Genomic DNA, 16,991 nt, shown 5'->3' with positions numbered 1-16,991 from the left:
TCGGCTTCTCCAGACTCGCTACCGCGGCCCGAGGCTATGTTCTGAACATGGCTGGAATCAAACCGGTCTTCGAAATCAAGCTTCTAACGTGAATGTTCTGAAAACCTTGCTACACGTGGATATCGAGTTGTGCCGTTTGGACGGAAAGCCTCCTGGTGAAGACTAGGTGCTATTTCTCTGTGAATCATTCACCTTCGCAAATCTTGGACGTAGTACCTGCTAGGTGAGCCGTGCAATTTCGATCCCTGAACACTTTTGTATGGAGGTTAATATGCAGAGCATGGCTTCAGCTGGCGTCTATTGATCAAGTTATTAGATCTGTAACGTAAAATGTCTGGGTGTCGCGGAAAATACCCGCTGTTGGGCCCGGGACTGCTGAGGGTAACAAAGTGGCCATCATAAGCTAAGGTATAAATGGATGATCTAACCACTTGTTAAGCTACGAGTTACGTATAAGGTCAGATGAGTCTAAATTTGCTTGAGAACAAAAATACAAAGCGCACCTACTTGCACAGTCATTCACTTTGCCATATTCATCGAAACCTATATCTTTCCTAGAATCACCTCCCATATGGCCTTCCCTACGACATCTCCGTCTGTCTTGTCATATCTCCTGGTCTCGGCGTCTTTAACGGCCTGTTCATTTATGACTCCTGATGGAGCACGTTGCGCGATAATAGCAGTGACGACAGGCTCGGTAAATTCTGGATGTCCCTGAACAGTCAGGATGTGTATGCGACTATTAGGCTGCGTATCTTCGGGGTAAAACAAAACGGACCCCTGATTCGGGGAGGTCTCTGTAGACGCGAGGAGGTGGAAATTGGGTGGGACGACTGGAACATGGTCTCTATGCATTTGTTGGAGGGTCTAAAAATACAAATAGATGAGGAGGGGTAAAAATAGAATAGGGATTCAATTATTTATGTCATCATAATACTCACGAGTGTATCGACGTTGCCAAATATCTTTTTCCCGATGTCGGTAAGCTGGATGCGGGTTGGGCCAACTTCCCATATGCCACCATTCGGGACACATTCCCCACCCATGGCGCGTGCTATGATTTGGTGTCCAAAGCAGATACCTGGAACAGCGGTCAGCCTGTTTGAAGATCACCTGAATATCACACATGCCGATTATCTTGATATGTGGTTTGGAGGTTGCTATACGAGAGATATAGTCGCAGAGTTTTGTGATCCACTCGAGATTCTCGTATGCCGAAGCCGCTATTCGATAACCGGGGTTCCGTCAGCTCAATTGTAGACAGGGCCGTCAAGGCAGAGCGGTACGGTACCGGATCCGGTCAGCATGATACAGTCGTACTGATCGTCATCCTGTGGATAAGCCATCTCATGGACGACATCGTAGATATCTACGCTGTATGGAACAGTGGATGAATCAGGATTGGCAGGCACTGTATCCTGAAGAAATTTGGAGTATATCCCCTGGTATCCGCCATGATCTGCATAGGGCTTGCCTGTGAGGTTACCACAGAGTAGGAGAGCAATTTTGGGATGCATGAGAGTCAAGTGGAAAAGACTGCCGGCATAGGACATTGGAATCCCAGGCACAGGCACTTTCCATTTATGGACTAGCGGAGTCCTAACTTCCCATTCTTGTCTCTTTCCGCTTTTCACTTGTTGGACAACAATTCTCCCTCCTGTGTTCGTCGACCGAACTTATCCTCCACCGCCCCCCACATCCTATTATCTGGCTGGTGTCTTTCTTTCTGTCTAAACCTTACCAGTCTACCCGGTCTTGCCCAGTTTCGTGGTCGGAAAACACAAGGGAAAGCACCGGCGAAAATCACATACGGGCGAGTCATGCAGGACGGTGACCACGACGCGTTGCATTTGCCCATTCTAGGCGACTCTTCTACCGGAGCTTCTCAGGGAGAGACCAACAACAGGTTGCTCGTCGTCGCTACGCTTGCTGCTATTGTCCTTGCAGGTTCGGCCATTGTTTACCGCACGCGGCCCTTGTACTCTTTGATCGGGCCTACACAAAGTGATTCTGGCCCGAAGGATGCTGCGCAAAAGGTGAAGGAGGTGGAGGGCTCGCAGGGTGAAGAAAAGGGGGCTGAGCGTGTACAAGGAGCGTCGAGTGGAGGAGGGTTTGAAACCGGGACAGGTGTCCACAACGGAAGCAGTTCATCTCTGGTCCCAGGTTCTCCTGCTAGGATGGCTGACGAGTTCGACACCAAAGAATCGAAAAGTTCGCGTTCCAAAGATCGCCGGAGGCGGGGGAAGGATCCACTCAAGGAAATCTTGAAGAGCGAGAAGAAGTCCAAGGGTCTGGGTAGCCCGACTATTTCTGCCAAGGATCCCTCATTCGCGAAATCACCCGCAGGCAAGGATCCATCGTCCCCTTCATCGCCAATGTCCTCTCTGTTTTCTGACTCCCAGCTCACCCGAACGGATAATGCAAAGAACAACAAAACAAGGCGGGTACCTCAGCGAGAAAAATCCAATATCGGACCCGATGACACCATGTCACAGGCACAGGGAAGCGCGCCTGGCAGTACTTCGGTGACGCTCTCTCGTGGAACCTCAGAGTCCATTCCTACCTCCGAGAATTTGCAGAAACAATACCCAAATGATCGTCATGACAGCCCTTCATCCTCCTCGCCGTCCTCCCAACCTCTACCTCCCTCAGATCCCAACTCTCACCCCTATACTACCCATCATAATCGTCCTCCTTCGTCATTGGCATCTGACGATGGGCATGGCAGACCTTTGTCATCGATGTCGTTCTCGACCACCTCATCAGCAACGTCTGGACACTTCAACAATGTTGAACATCACGACGAAGTACCAGAATGGGATAACAATGCTGATGACACATATTCCACAGAGAAGCGGAATCGCACTCAGGCACGACTATCGCGCTTGGCGAGCAAGGATGATGAAGCCGACCAACCACATCGCTCTTCCTCTTTCCCCCCCTCCACTATTGACAACTCAGCCTCTTATATGCCATCCTCTTACGCCACATCTAACTCCAATTTCACATCCCATAGCGTGTCATCAAGTGTTTCTGCTTCAACCGAAACGACTAACGCTGCTGCGAGTACGAGCTCTAGCCTCATCCTCAGCACAGGAGAGATGACCCCTGCAACCTCGCCGACATTATCACACGACTCCGTCTCGTTAAAAACCATATTGGCATCGCAAGGCGCTGTTCAGGAGGAAAGTGATGATGCCCATGCAAACCGTGCATCTTCCTCGCTGTCTTCTCATAACGCTGACTCCATCGGTGTCATTCCTACAAAAAGGATGAAAGCGCGCAAGAAAACCTCTACAGCCAACATGAACAAAGGAAGTTCACACAACCCGTGGGATTGGGATGGTGCTGGTGATGCACCTTCCCCTTCATCTTCCCACTTCCCGGAGGGTGATAGTATTGCTGAGAACGAGACAGGGAAAGATAAGGAGACATACCAGAAACCACCGCGACTGCAGCAGAGTGGGGCTTCAACTTTAAAGGGCGCGTCATTTTCTGCTGTTGCCGCGAGTCGGTTGCCAGCGAGTTCGACCCACCCTACATCATTACATTCCCCGACATCATCGAGTTTCGGGCAATCAGTATCTGGCTCCGGATTGCCTACATCCACAACTGCTGCGCCTGGGAGCGTAAATAGAACATCCCCATCACTAGGGAGCGAAAGTGGACTTACCTTGGGTGAGCTAACAGAAAGAGACGAAGAGGAGGCGTTTACGTTCCCTACATTGAACCCTACACCGCCGATTGCTGGTACGTTGAAGACGAAGTGCCTCATGCATTTTCAGCTAATGAGTTGCATTGTTTTTTGCAGGTCCCAGTCGCACGCGTCCTACTCTGTCTGACATTAATAATAATATTAGCAACAATACTAGCACCATTTATAATAGTTCGTCGACGTCGAGGCGAGCACCTACACCGCGCAGACCTCCTACTCCATCCCATAACAACTCCACACCGCCACCGCATCCCTCATCCTCTTCCTCCTCATCACCGCGTCTTGGCCACACCAGCTTGAATTCTCCCACGTCACATTCTGCAAGCAATGGAAGCAGCATGCCTGCCCTATCGACGCAGACGCAGCTGGCCTCCCTGAGAGGCGCCTTGGAGGCGGCAAGGTTAAGAGAAGAGAAAAATAAGCAAGAAATTGAAAGGTACGCGAAAGAGATGGAAATTCTCAAGTGGGAGAATGTGAACTGGAGAAGAGGTGAAGTCGAGGTAAGATTCTTTCTACATCATGTTGACCTATCCTCTCTTTCCATTCTGCTCGGTGACTTCCCTTCGCCTTTTGACGTCTTCTTCTCTTCGGTACAATTTGGGGCTCTTTTTGTGTTTTTATCCTTTTGATCGTATCTATGAGGTTATATACTAATTCTGACTTCTCCTGTCTCTTGTGATGTTTTAGCTTCAAGCGCATATACGACATTTGACACATCAACTTCAGTCATACGCTGCTCTTTACGCCTCTGTTGCTCCTCAACTTCCTCAGCAGCAACAACAGCCACAGCAGCCCAATGGGACTTCTGGAACCTCCAGCCCTGCAAATGCAGGGTCCAGCGCGTCAACTTCTGCTAACGTAAATGGATATGGCCCTACAACAGGGTCCAATTCAGTGCCTGCTACGCCACAGACTTCGTCATCAGTCTTAAGCCCGACGCCTCAGCAGCCCCAACCCTCTTCGACACAACCTCCCCCTGCACCTACTCCTTTGCACCTTCAGCAGATGCTTTCCAATATGCAGATGAACGGCATGTCATCACCTGCTGCCGTGATGTCCCCCATCTCTATCTCCACGCCACCCCTTATGAATGTGCACCCAGGTGCTCCTTTCTTCCCTTATGGGATGCCCCCACAGCATACCCCTCCTCATCCAATGATGATTCATGCTCAGCAGATGCAGTTCCTTCAGCAGCAGCAATATCAACAACAGCAGCAAGGCACAGCTCAGCCCTCGCCTCATCAAGCCAACATCTTTTCCTCAATATTCCCGCCTGGTCCCCCGCCCTTGATGTCTCCTCACCAACAACACCAGTACTCGGCATATATTGCTTCTCAGCAAGCCGCTGCATCTGTTTCGACGGCAAATCCGTATGGCAGCGGGCCATCGAGTGCTACGGGTTCGAGCGGGTCTCTCTCGCCTGATTTGACGGGTTCCCCCACGCCTGGCGGAATGAATGGGGCACGTAGGACGAAAACTAGGACCCAGACGGCAGGTAGCGGAATGTCGAGTAGAGCCGCATGGGATGATACTAGTGATGGTTGGCTTGGCGTTGGTGGTGCGGAGGAAGGGGAAGACCAGCATGTGATGGGTGGCGAGCAGGCTGCTGCGGGTGACAGGCTGGAAAGAGAGGAGGAGGAATATGGTGAAGTCGGGATCAACTCTATTCTGGCGGATGCTATATTGAAACGGCCGGCGAGCATTCGCGTGCGGTCGTCGTCGAGGAGGGGCAAGTTGGACATGGAGAAGGGGAGCGACGCTTCGCAGGAACATAGCGCTTCCCCCACCGATAAGCCTGAGCCTGAACAGTTGACGGAGTTTACGTTTCCGTCTTTGTCGAACCTGGGAAATGTGAACTATAGGAGCGATGTGATTGCGGTCAACGGCGGATTGAGCTCGTCGTCTTCATCTGTGGCATCGCCTCAGGTTCCCTCGCCTCACATTCATGATGATACAACCGCCGTAGATATATCATCGAACGGACAAGCAGCGGATGAAGTCGGAGCGATAACTTCCAACAGTACCACTAACGATACAAAGCCTTTGAAGGATGAGGCCGTGGAGCTGTCACTTGAATCTATCGAAACAACTTCTAATTCTGAGTCAGACACTACTCCCCGCAAGGAGGCTCCGGAAACGAACTCGACGAACCTAGAACATGAACCATGTAAAACTCAGGAGACGAACGGCCTGTCTGTTGGGCAATAACACCACGACAACTCAGCATATTTTTCCCCTTCTCATTTTATGTCTAATGTCTCTTTTTTTTCCCCTCGTGGACGGTATTTCTGTTCTCTATTCCCTCTATCTTTTTTTTCGTGCGCAGCCTTCTTTCATTTCGTTTACCTCTTTTCCCTCTTTATAACACCGTCGAATCAATAAGCTTTGACGCATATCCATTTTTTTGGAGATAAATCAAAAATGAAACGTTAATTTTCCAATCAAAAGTTACCCATGGCATACACATCCAATCATCTCTTCGTTTACACCTTCCGATCCTCTTTTGCATACATACAGAATTTGTGTTGACTTTCTTTTCCATATCTGCCTGCCGTTTCCGTACCACTGCATCATTTTTTTCTGAACCAGCTTATATCCTTGTGTCAAACTTTTTAATAATTTGAGTTCTCCCTTCCTGTATATTGCACCAATTTTAGGCTTATTCTCTGAAATTTTTTGTCCATTCTCTCTGCATATCCTTCGTTGACTTGCGAGCTCATCTACCGACGCATAACCATATCACTCAGGGGTTGCAGGCATTCAACAGTCCCACATTGCAAACCAAAAAGAAAGTGAAGATAAATGGCCGGTACTCAAGGGTCCGGCATTAATCTCCTCAACAATCCAGCCGGAAAAAGTACGGAGTGGATACCGTGCTGTTGGGCATTTTAGAGTCATCGGTTACTTCACGGTGCATGCCAATCCTGAGAGCAGGCCGTCGAGATTTTTGGTATCGGCGTGGGTGTGGGTTACTTCGAAGTATTAGAAGAGCATTACAGTCGATTCCGAGTGACAGTGAGATCATTTTTGCCCAGCGAACCCTTTTAATAGAAAATGGCTGGAGGATTTTCTCGGATCGGAAGCGACCCGGAAACGCAGACACGCCCGTATCTCACCTCTGAAATTATTCAACGTTAGGTTTGTCATAGGAAAAGATGTACAACTGTGGTGCCCACGATCCGTGATTAATGTCTGAATAATGGATAAAAGAACAACAGGGTGGAAAGTTGACGAGGTGAGTTTGACTGAAACGGTTACATCCTACAACAAGCACATGGCGTGCCATCGGCAGCAAAGCATACTGAGCCAGTTAATTACGAACTCTTGCCGGCTGCTGCTGCTTCCTTTTCCTTTTGCTGGCTCAAGAACCTCCTATAACAAAAACAGATGATAGTTGAGAAGACCGGGAGAATATGGACAAAAAATTAAAACGCACTGTCTTGCTGCCAACACCATCTGCGCCTTTCTTTGCCTTAAACTCTCTTCTCGCTTCTCCGGTGTGTCCTCCCATACTGCCTTTCCACCCGCCTTGAATGGATCTTCAAGATCCTGCCCGGAAGATGCAACAGCTTTACCTTTCCCATTTTCTGTTTCTTTAACAAGATCTTGCAAATTGTATCGGGCAATGAGTGATGGGGCAGGCTTTTTTGAGGTGGATCCTGAAGCAGAACCTGCGCCCAAGTTCGTATTGCTGGTGTTGGTGGATGTAGTGGCGGGAGCAGATACAGGGGCTGCTGCTTGGGTTTGAGGGTAAAGTGTATGATATGCTGCTGGTGGCTGTCCATTCGTACATAAGGATCAAAGAAGCACGCCAGAGCAGATGATATGGTGATATAGAACGTGGAGATGGATAGCACAGATGGCAGTGGAAGACAGCAAGAAATCATATGGCACAAAAGTAGGTGAAGCGAGAAATGAGAGGTTGGAAAGGTGGAAGCATGGAAAAGAATGAATGAGTTGCGTTCGACTGCGTAACCCAAGAGCTAAGCGCTAAACAATACGTGTTGCACCTCGCAATTGGGTAGTAAATGAACGACGTACCGCGTCTAGATAGCCGCGTTCTAGGATCTTGTTAGTGGTCTGTTCCACGCTTCCTGTTCGTAGGAGGTCATATCGAATGTTGTCGCTGATGGTTAGGAAGGGTTAGAGAAGCGTTTGAGGAAACGGGTAAACAAAGTGAAATCTTGACTAAAAACAGGAGAATGGAAACATACGCTGGAATATCTGGAAACATATTTGATATTGTGGTGACCTGTTGTATAATTACCACAATGCACAATACACCAGTCAGAAGAAAACATGACGTCGTCGAGGTACGTTCTACTCACCATGTCCTGGGTAACTTTCTTGGGTCTAAAGCCCAGAGCGTTTATAGCTGTCTGTTGTTCGGGTGTATCATTGGCTGTAATACAATCAAAATGCTCATTCAGCCAACAATGTCGAATTTCGGCATTGCATGTGGTGTTGGCCATCTGGGACGCGGTGCACTTGTACTTGAGCTCCAAGTAGTAACGGAACCATAGCCAAACCCCACAGCCAAAACAACGGACAGTAGTCAAGGGAATACGTACAAGAAGTGGCCCATCTGAACAAAAATACTATCACAGCGAACGCGACTAAAACATTGACAACCTCGCCCATGTTATTTATCCTCGTTGGGGGGTGTTGTGTGTGGAGATTCCAGTGGCAAAAGTTCTTCCAAATGCTTTCCTATCTTCGTTCCGCGATTCCTTGGGTGAAGAGGTCGCAAGAGGATGTAGGGATGGTATAAGAATATGTATAAGAATGTGACTGGTTCAAGATGAGAAATAATTGGCAGCCCACTCCGCCCCATCCTGCGAAAGGCCCGTGCCGTACACCCGGTGGCACAGCCACAACCCCTGTCTATGATATACTTCGTGCCGATGAACCCCTGGATCAACTTTCTATGTGTAAAATTCTTGAGAAGATATGGTTGATAGAATAACTTGTAAAATGGATTTCACACGCAGAACGCAACATGCCTGAGCGGCCTTTATGAGTACACGTCGATAAACGTCTTCATACATTTGGCATATATACATTGACAAAAATTAAATTTTACAGAACAGATGCGATCACTTTCATCGCCACCCTACTGTCAGGACTAGAATGCATTGATCACTTTCTTCAGGCCAGGCGTAGTGTTGAAAGCCGTGAGTACGCGCTTGTTGTAGACGATTTGTACTGGCCTAGTGCGGATGTTGGGTCCAGAGTCGACTTCGAGAGTAACTGATGTAGGTTTGCTCTTGCTCCATTGAACATCCACTGTAATACCCCCGCGAATACGAGCACCTCGAATGGAACCGTTGGCCCATTGACTAGGAAGAGCTGGAAGAATAGTAACCACCAGTGGAGTAGTGATACTCGCAACGTCTGGTGCCTGGAGAAGTGCATTCTGGAAAACGTCGGTTCGCCAGTGTTTAGAGTAGAAATGAAGGGTTTTTGCTTACAAGGACCGCTGCAGGGAAGCCAAAGTTTGCATCGATTTGGAAGATAGGATCAGCGTCGGCAGGATCATACAAACTAAAGAGGTTTTGCCCAAAGTTCTCGTAAAGCGCAAACTAAAATTTGATGAGTTAATGCGGAGTTCCATATTATTGAGCGGGAATATTTGCATACTGAGAGTTCATGATAAAACGTTGAGCTATTTGCCAACTGTGCCCAAGCCGCCGCTCGCCATGCTTTTTCCCATCCAGCGTCGGCATCAGGTCCCGTTCCGTTGCCGCGATGCACAAGGCTGACCGTTGCAGCTGTCATAATATCATCCTTTTGGTAGCCCTTCGCAGGTCCGTTGCCCTGGACGGAAGGATCGAAGTTTATGATAGCATACCCAGGGTACAATCCAACAAGGTGGGAAAGATGGCGATGTGTGTCAGTCGGGGAGTCCTTCTCCACCTTCCATTCTGAGGAAATCATTTTAATGTAAGTGATGTTGTCCGTTTAAATAATCAGATGAAAACTCAAACCTTGCAGTTGTCCCCAGGAGCCAATTTTTAGACCCTTGTCCATTTTTTCCCGAGTCGCCCTCACCTCTGTAAGTAAAATCATCAATGACTTACTCACATTATTGATATTCGAGATTAAAACCTCACCATCAAGGAATTGAGTATCGGTATCCCCTGAAGCAGCAAATCCTTTCTCAACCGCGTTGAACAATTGCCATATAATTTGTTGTGCATGAGCGCATCCTTGTGAAAACAATGTGAAGGTTCGAGAGTTGGTAAATCAACGACGGGATTTCAAACATACCCAATGTAATAGGAGGCTGCTCAGGAGAGTTGCATGGATTTACAACAAGTGTGGAATCATTGAAATGCTCGTCGGGGATGAGCTTGTCAAGCTGGAAACTCGCTACTCCCTGTGAAAATGTAAGAAGAATTTCCCCCTACCGAAGTTGTATTGGATGTAGATTATGAGTACCTTAATGAGGGGCCAGCCTTGATTTCTCCACCACGTCACATTGTTGGTATGGTCAAAATGATCCCATACATGAATCATCTAAGCAGAACGTAAATTTTGAAGTGCTGAGCAGAAAATTGTTCTCGAATTTACGCACCATCCAGACAGCAGCCTCTGTGTATTAATATTTATATTCTTGTTGTTGCAAAATTTATTACATGCGTACCTGGGTAGTCCGCTGCCCATTCGACGTAGTCTGGTCCACTTTTCATCCCAGTATGTCCAAAAATCTTATCAATGGATTATAATTATAATTGTCAAAAATGAGAAATGGCGATCAAAATTGACGTACATTCATTTCGTCGTGTGTGACCCATCCTCGAGAAATGTTGTATAGCACTTGCGCTGTTTGCACCCCGCGCGGTGCCCATGTTCTCTGTTCGAAAACGGTGACACCATAAGTGTGAAACTTGGAAGCAACAGGCATACCTCGATGTAATCGAATAAAGGAAGGGTTAAATCACTCAAGCCAGTCATTTCGGCGATCCAATAATTCATTTGGAGGTTGATATTGGAGTCTGGACTATGATGTCAGCGACACAGAAGGCGCAGGCGTTAACAACGCTCACGATAATCTACGAAGTTAGATGATTATATCAGCTAAAAAGATAAAGAAACAATTCTCTTTCAAGGCGTACCAGAACCCCAAGCATTTCCAACATCATTGCCCCATTTACCCTGAAGATTGGCAGGAAGGACTCCCCGCGAGCTACTGGCCAGTAGGTAGCGTGCGTAGTTAAAGGTCAACCAATCGAGATAAGCGTTGCTTATAGGCCCATCAATAGTGTACTGGGATTTCAAAACGTCGGTTGGTGTATCAAAGTCAGGTACCTGGCCGAGGTCAAGAGCAAAAGGCGTCTGAAGTACACCTTCAATGTCCGTAACATGTTGTTTCAACAACTTGGCGTAGTCAGAGAAAGGTTCTGATGAGTGAGAAGGGAGCAACTTGGTGACTGGACTTTCTCCCCGGAAAGAGAAATTGTGTGCAGCGTCACCAGCGTTGATATCGTATTCTGTATCCCCAACCCATGTGATCCATGCTTCCTTGTTATTGCTGGGAGACAAAATGTGTAAAGTAGCATTTGGAGGGCTTCCCGACGCTACTGGCTGCTGTATGCATTGCAAAACGGCATTAGAGGAGGCAGCAAAAGTGTTGAATATCAAAGCATAAGCCATTCCAGGCGGTGAGTCTGACACCACACCAGAAACCAACATCGAACTCTGAGAAAGACAAGTGATATTAGGGGCCGGAAGGCCAGGCTCGAGGCCAGCAGTAAAAGCAAAAGCTAGGTTCGGGAGCGTTGAGGCATTTGTCTGCACATGTTGCACGCAAGCTTTGGTGGGGTTAGAGCAAAACGACGTTCTGAGAAGTGACGAATCAGAGGGATTCAAAATGATACAAGTTAAAGGAATTGCCTTAAAAAATTGTGTCCATTTTGTGTCCATGAGGTTCCAGCGAGAGCTTGGTCAAGATCAAGCCATCGACTATAGTCAGAAATAGACCCATTGATATCTAACGTTGCCAACATATGACCCGCGCCTGCATACGATCCTAATTAAAAGCCAAATGAATATCACCGATCAACTGACACTTTGAAAATCGGATACCATATTGTCCTGGATCTGTTGCAAGACTTTCAATGTCTAGTCAACCAATAAATCGCCTTCAAATCGTTTCAAGGAAATTACAAAAAAAACATGACCGTACCACCGATATCTCCGGTAGGGCTTTCGAATATTGTTTGACGAATATTTTGCATAAGTTGTGCCATTGCGGCTCGTTCTGAAGGTTGCTTGTTGCCTCCGTTATAGGACTAAACCAAATCAGTATACCGAAGGAGATGATAGATGAAGGTAACAATACTGGATCAGCAAAAGGGCCTCCGGACCAAAGCGACTCGATATTGAGTTGGGTAGCCTCTTGGACAGTCCCACCCGGTAACATAGCTAAAAAAAAATAACGGCTCAGTCGATGTAAATCCTGTGAATGACGGGTGTGAAGTTACCAGCTAGAAACCCATTTCCAATTGGAAGCCATTCTCTGGCCCAGGCATTTCCGGGCTGTGTATACCAAAGGCCGTTTCCTGTTTTAGGAAAGGACGGTGGAGCGCATAAGGTTGGATGAAAAGTGACGAGTAACTGAAAAAGATTGACGAGCGCCAAACTTGTCCGCATTGCAAAATCTTTCCAATGAGACCGTAAAACGTCCGTCGTCCATTAAATAGTCGTCTACGGCGCAATTTTCAAAGCTTGTTGACCGGCTCCACATGATAGAAGCGCCCCAAAAGAACACAGACTAGAGATAGATGACGCTGGTTTTGTGCTCGGTTGCAGTTTATGCTACGCTACATGCGCATTTACGCGCAAAGTGAGCTTCTCATTCGGCATCCGCAAATCTCGGCGAAAAGAGATGGGTTCGATGTTGCAGAAGACGGAAGACTTTCGGTGGAGTCACGAACCCTTTCAGATCACCAAGAATCAAGAATAGGTTGTGCAATTTGAGTTTAAGATTCTCTGCGGACCGTTTGCATGCTCATGACGACGTAGACTGACTTTATTGCCAGAAATCTAATTCAACGGCCTATTTGTTTTCGAAGAGAAGTAGCACGTACCGGCATCCGGACGGCTTCTGCATGGATGTTTCATGTTAATATTGAGCAACATACACATTTCACTGTACACTTCCTGCATCCAACGAGTCGTTGGCGTGTCGCGATCGCATCTTGTTGCGTAGTTAGATAGGTTCAGGGGGCAGTAAGTAATAGGGTAGAAGTTTTACAAGCAATGACCCATACGTGATGCACGCCTGTGTAGAAGATGAAGCTGATTGAGGCGGTAGGTAGTCTGACGCTGAATGGAGGTCGCGTCATCGAGAATGTTGTTGGTATCGCAGAGATGATAAAAAGATTAATCCAAGTTGAATCCAATGTAAGGTAGGTACTTATGATGATTGGTACACGTGATGGCCGTTCTCAGGAGTCAGAGCCCTTGAACTTCCCAATGTACATTGTCAGGACTCAAAACCCACTGAGCACTTTTTTCAGCCCAGGAATCGCAGTGAAAGAAGCAAGCACATGTTTCTTATAGACCACATGCACTGGCCTGTGCTTTAGGTTCTTTAGAGAGTCCACTTGGAGAGTGACTGAGGTGGGGCGACCTTTGTTCCATTGAATGTCCACCGTGATCCCTCCACGAACACGAGCGCCTCGAATGGAGCCAGAAGGCCATTGAGCGGGAAGAGCCGGAAGAATGGTGATCACAAGGGGGGTGGTGATACTCGCAACGTCTGGTGCCTGGAGAAGAGCGTTCTAAAATATTGCTTTCGTTATTAATAGGACAACAGTGACCAAAGAATCTTGCTTGCCATGACCGCGGCAGGGAATCCGAAGTTTGCGTCAATTTGGAAAACTGGATCGTCATCCGCTGGATCGTACAAGCTAAAAAGGTTCGCTCCGAAGTTTTCGTGAAGGGCAAACTGAGGTTGTGGTCAGTCGGCCAAGCGGAGTATACAGTTAAAAGAACGATGTGTGCTCACCGATAGTTCTTGATAAAACATAGAACTGTTCGACAACTGAGCCCATGCTGCGGCTCTCCATGCCTTTTCCCATCCAGAGTCAGCGTCAGATCCAGTTCCGTTACCGCGATGCGCAAGGCTGACTGTAGCAGCTGCAAGAACTTCATTCTTTTGATAGTTCTTCGCGGCACCGTTCCCTTGCACAGAAGGAGATGGATCAAAATTTGCTATAGCGTAGCCAGGATAAAGCCCAATAAGATGGGATAGGTGACGATGCGTGTCACTTGGGGAGTCTTTCTCAATCTTCCATTCTGAGGGGAGTTGATGTACATGTCCATAAGGCTTTATTTGTTTTTATGATATGATACTTCATACCTTGCAGTTGCCCCCAAGAACCAATTTTGATGCCTTTATCCATCTTCGAGCGCGCTGCTTTTACATCTAAACGATTATAATCAGTAGATTAAACACATACCTGGCACATAATCAGTAAACTTACCGGCGAGGAATTTAATATCGGGGTCTCCTGATGCGTTAAATCCTTTCTCAACGGCGTTGAATAACTGCCAAATGATTTGTTGCGCATGAGCGCATCCTTATCGAAGTAGTTCAAGTTAGAATTTCACAACAGGTCACTCCATATTTCAATCGAAGCGCACCAAGCGTGATAGGTACTTGCTCGGGGGAGTTGCAGGGATTGACAACGAGAGTGTTGTCATTGAAATACTCGTCCGGGATAAGTTTGTCTAGATGGAAACTTGCCACTCCCTGTTGGAATTGCAATGAATATTGGTGTAGAGCAACGTAATGGCCAAAATAACACTCTCACCTTGATAAGGGGCCATCCCTGAGATTTCCACCATGCTACATCGTTTGTATGGTCGAAATGATCCCACACATGAAGCATCTACGCCAAAGAAGAGAGCTGTGAGGTTGAATCGACACATTTAGATTGAATACACACCATCCACACAGCAGATTCTGCTCAGCAGGATTCTTGCTAAGTCTAAGGTTTGAAGTTTCGCCTAGTCACGTACCGGGATAATTGGCCCATTGTGCGGTGTTACCCCCACCCTTCATTCCAGTGTGTCCAAAAATCTAGGTCGTATAATATCGTCATAGAGAGCTTAAAGGAAATGACCCATTATGTTACGTACGTTCATTTCGTTATGAGTGACCCATCCTCGAGAGATGTTGTAGAGAACTTGCGCCGTTTCAGCTCCGCGTGGCACCCAGGTTTTCTGCTCAATGGCATTGTCAACAAAACAGGGGAGATAAAAATGCCTGGCATACCTCAAAATAGTTGAATAACGGAATCGTCAACTCACTCAAGCCTGTCATCTCAGCGAGCCAATAGTTCATTTGGATATTGATATTTGAGTCTATTGTAGCATAGGTTAAAATGTGGGCTACCACAGGTATTGAATTACTCACGATAATCTGACAAAGAGATACACCATGTCATGACATATAACTGATAATACATAGCTGGCATAAAAGCTCACCAGCACTCCACGGATTACCGATCCCATTTGCCCATTTACCCTGAAGGTTGGCAGGAAGAGCTCCGCGAGAGCTGCTGGCTAGCAGGTAACGTCCGTAGTTGAATGTCAACCAATCGAGATAGGCGTTACTTGGGGGTCCGTTAATGGAGTACCTGTCTTTTATGATATCTGTGGGTGAATCTAAATCGGGTACCTGCCCTAAATCCAGAGCGAAGGGCCTGTGAAGGATGTTGTAAATGTCTCCGATGTGCTGCTTCAACAACGCGTTGTAGTCAGAGAAAGATTCTGGAGAACGAGAAGACAAGAGTTTGGTGACTGGACTTTCTCCCCGAAATGAGAAATTATGAGCAGCGTCGCCAGCGTTCATGTCGTATTCTGTGTCCCCCGTCCAAACGATCCATGCTTCCGTGTTAGCACTGCCGTTATGTGAAAATATGTGCAAGGTGGCGTTGGGAAGGTTTCCAGATGCAACTGGCTGCTGTACACATTGAAAAACGGCTTTAGACGATGCAGTATATGCATTGAAAATCAAAGCGTAAGCCATTCCAGGAGGAGAATGTGATACCAAACCGGAAACAAGCAATGAGCTTGGCGAAAGGCAAGTAATATTGGGAGCAGGAAGGCCTGGTTCAAGGTCAACAGTGAATGAAAAGGTCAGATCTGGGAGCGTTGGCACGTCGGTCTGCATATGCTGCACGCATGCTTTGGTCGGGTTCGAACAAAACGTCGTTCTGGAATGTGTTGAGAGAATTTGCAAGTGCCTGGTACTGTAGAGCGAGTTACCTCAAGATATTATGTCCGTTCTGTGTCCAAGAAGTTCGTGCAAGGGCTTTATCAAGGTCAAGCCATCGATTATAGCCAGAGATCGACCCGTTGATGTTCAAAGTCGTTAATAGATGACCGGCTCCTGCGTAGGATCCTGCATAAGATTAGCGGATAAGCGACAAACCGTAGTTGGGAGAGCCATTGGTAAAGTACCGTATTGCCCGGCATCGGTTGTAAGACCTTCGATGTCTAGCAATCCGGATGAGGTTTTTAATTAGCCAACTGAGAGAAGTTGGAGAGAAGATATCTGAATGACCGCTTACCGTCGATGTCTCCAGTCGGGCTTTGAAATATGGTCTGACGAATGCTGTGCATCAGCTGTGCAGTCTGGTTTGGTCTGACGGTTGCTTGTTTCCTCCATTATATAACTAGACGAATGAATACGACATTTAATAGTTCTCGTGCATTCGCAACTGTTGTGTGCGTACCGGATCGGCAAAAGGTCCCCCAGACCAAAGAGATTCGATGTTAAGCTGCGTAGTTTCTTGAACTGTACCACCAGGTATCATGGCTTAAAGGATACTGACTCAGTATACAGCCATACTGTTATTAGATAGGCGAAGATTACCAGCAAGATAACCATTCCCAACAGGAAGCCATTCTCTTGACCAAATGTTACCTGGTTCGGTGTACCAAAGCCCATTTCCTGTAGTGGGGAAAGAAGGCGGAGCACATAACGTCGGGGTGGACAAGAAGACTATTAGTTCAAAGAGTTGAACGAGTGCTGCACTTATCCGCATTGCGAAATTTTGAATGTGCCAGAAAGTGGCCCGAAAAATGGGAGTTGTGCTGGACATTATATAGTAGGACATGTCGTAACGCTCCTGGGATATTATCCCCACATGACAGAAGATAGCGCAAAAATGCGATACTAGTGATTGACAGTGCTGAATCGTTGATGCTCTTCGGGCGAGTAGGTTCGTCCTCAGCGTCTCAGGATTCTGACAGCAAC

The 16,991-nt window shown here is 47.3% G+C and overlaps 5 protein-coding genes across 5 annotated transcripts; 1 reads left to right on the top strand and 4 right to left on the bottom strand.

Moving 5' to 3' along the window:
* Nucleotides 1-543: 543 nt before the first annotated feature.
* Nucleotides 544-1,517, bottom strand: JR316_0011522 (Putative glutamine amidotransferase-like protein C13C5.04; the record flags this gene model as incomplete). Its single annotated transcript, XM_047897173.1, has 4 exons — nucleotides 544-867; nucleotides 942-1,081; nucleotides 1,131-1,223; nucleotides 1,292-1,517. The coding sequence occupies 4 exons, from the start codon at nucleotides 1,515-1,517 to the stop codon at nucleotides 544-546; spliced, it is 783 nt and encodes a 260-aa protein (XP_047743582.1).
* Nucleotides 1,518-1,820: 303 nt separating this feature from the next.
* Nucleotides 1,821-5,923, top strand: JR316_0011521 (uncharacterized protein; the record flags this gene model as incomplete). Its single annotated transcript, XM_047897172.1, has 3 exons — nucleotides 1,821-3,750; nucleotides 3,812-4,215; nucleotides 4,403-5,923. 3 exons carry the CDS (start codon nucleotides 1,821-1,823, stop codon nucleotides 5,921-5,923), a joined length of 3,855 nt encoding a protein of 1,284 aa, XP_047743581.1.
* Nucleotides 5,924-7,029: 1,106 nt separating this feature from the next.
* Nucleotides 7,030-8,356, bottom strand: JR316_0011520 (uncharacterized protein; the record flags this gene model as incomplete). The annotated part of the gene is made up of 6 exons (XM_047897171.1): nucleotides 7,030-7,087; nucleotides 7,152-7,492; nucleotides 7,757-7,841; nucleotides 7,930-7,967; nucleotides 8,044-8,117; nucleotides 8,287-8,356. 6 exons carry the CDS (start codon nucleotides 8,354-8,356, stop codon nucleotides 7,030-7,032), a joined length of 666 nt encoding a protein of 221 aa, XP_047743580.1.
* Nucleotides 8,357-8,840: 484 nt separating this feature from the next.
* On the bottom strand, nucleotides 8,841-12,249 carry JR316_0011519 (putative alpha-fucosidase A; the record flags this gene model as incomplete). Its single annotated transcript, XM_047897170.1, has 15 exons — nucleotides 8,841-9,131; nucleotides 9,187-9,297; nucleotides 9,356-9,639; nucleotides 9,703-9,768; nucleotides 9,829-9,924; nucleotides 9,986-10,094; nucleotides 10,157-10,234; nucleotides 10,293-10,309; nucleotides 10,362-10,425; nucleotides 10,488-10,571; nucleotides 10,625-10,713; nucleotides 10,834-11,529; nucleotides 11,904-12,009; nucleotides 12,060-12,142; nucleotides 12,213-12,249. 15 exons carry the CDS (start codon nucleotides 12,247-12,249, stop codon nucleotides 8,841-8,843), a joined length of 2,211 nt encoding a protein of 736 aa, XP_047743579.1.
* A 963-nt stretch (nucleotides 12,250-13,212) lies between these two features.
* On the bottom strand, nucleotides 13,213-16,548 carry JR316_0011518 (putative alpha-fucosidase A; the record flags this gene model as incomplete). The annotated part of the gene is made up of 18 exons (XM_047897169.1): nucleotides 13,213-13,503; nucleotides 13,566-13,670; nucleotides 13,731-14,020; nucleotides 14,085-14,150; nucleotides 14,209-14,304; nucleotides 14,369-14,477; nucleotides 14,539-14,616; nucleotides 14,674-14,690; nucleotides 14,747-14,807; nucleotides 14,867-14,950; nucleotides 15,003-15,091; nucleotides 15,144-15,149; nucleotides 15,215-15,945; nucleotides 15,998-16,133; nucleotides 16,193-16,228; nucleotides 16,303-16,322; nucleotides 16,382-16,407; nucleotides 16,468-16,548. The coding sequence occupies 18 exons, from the start codon at nucleotides 16,546-16,548 to the stop codon at nucleotides 13,213-13,215; spliced, it is 2,322 nt and encodes a 773-aa protein (XP_047743578.1).
* Between the last annotated feature and the right edge of the window lie 443 nt (nucleotides 16,549-16,991).

This window comes from Psilocybe cubensis, chromosome 11 (assembly GCF_017499595.1).
Source record: "Psilocybe cubensis strain MGC-MH-2018 chromosome 11, whole genome shotgun sequence".
In the NCBI taxonomy this organism is placed as follows: Eukaryota; Fungi; Basidiomycota; class Agaricomycetes; order Agaricales; family Agrocybaceae; genus Psilocybe; species Psilocybe cubensis.
Note: the sequence above shows the minus strand (reverse complement) of the source record. Positions and strands in the feature narration are given on the sequence as shown.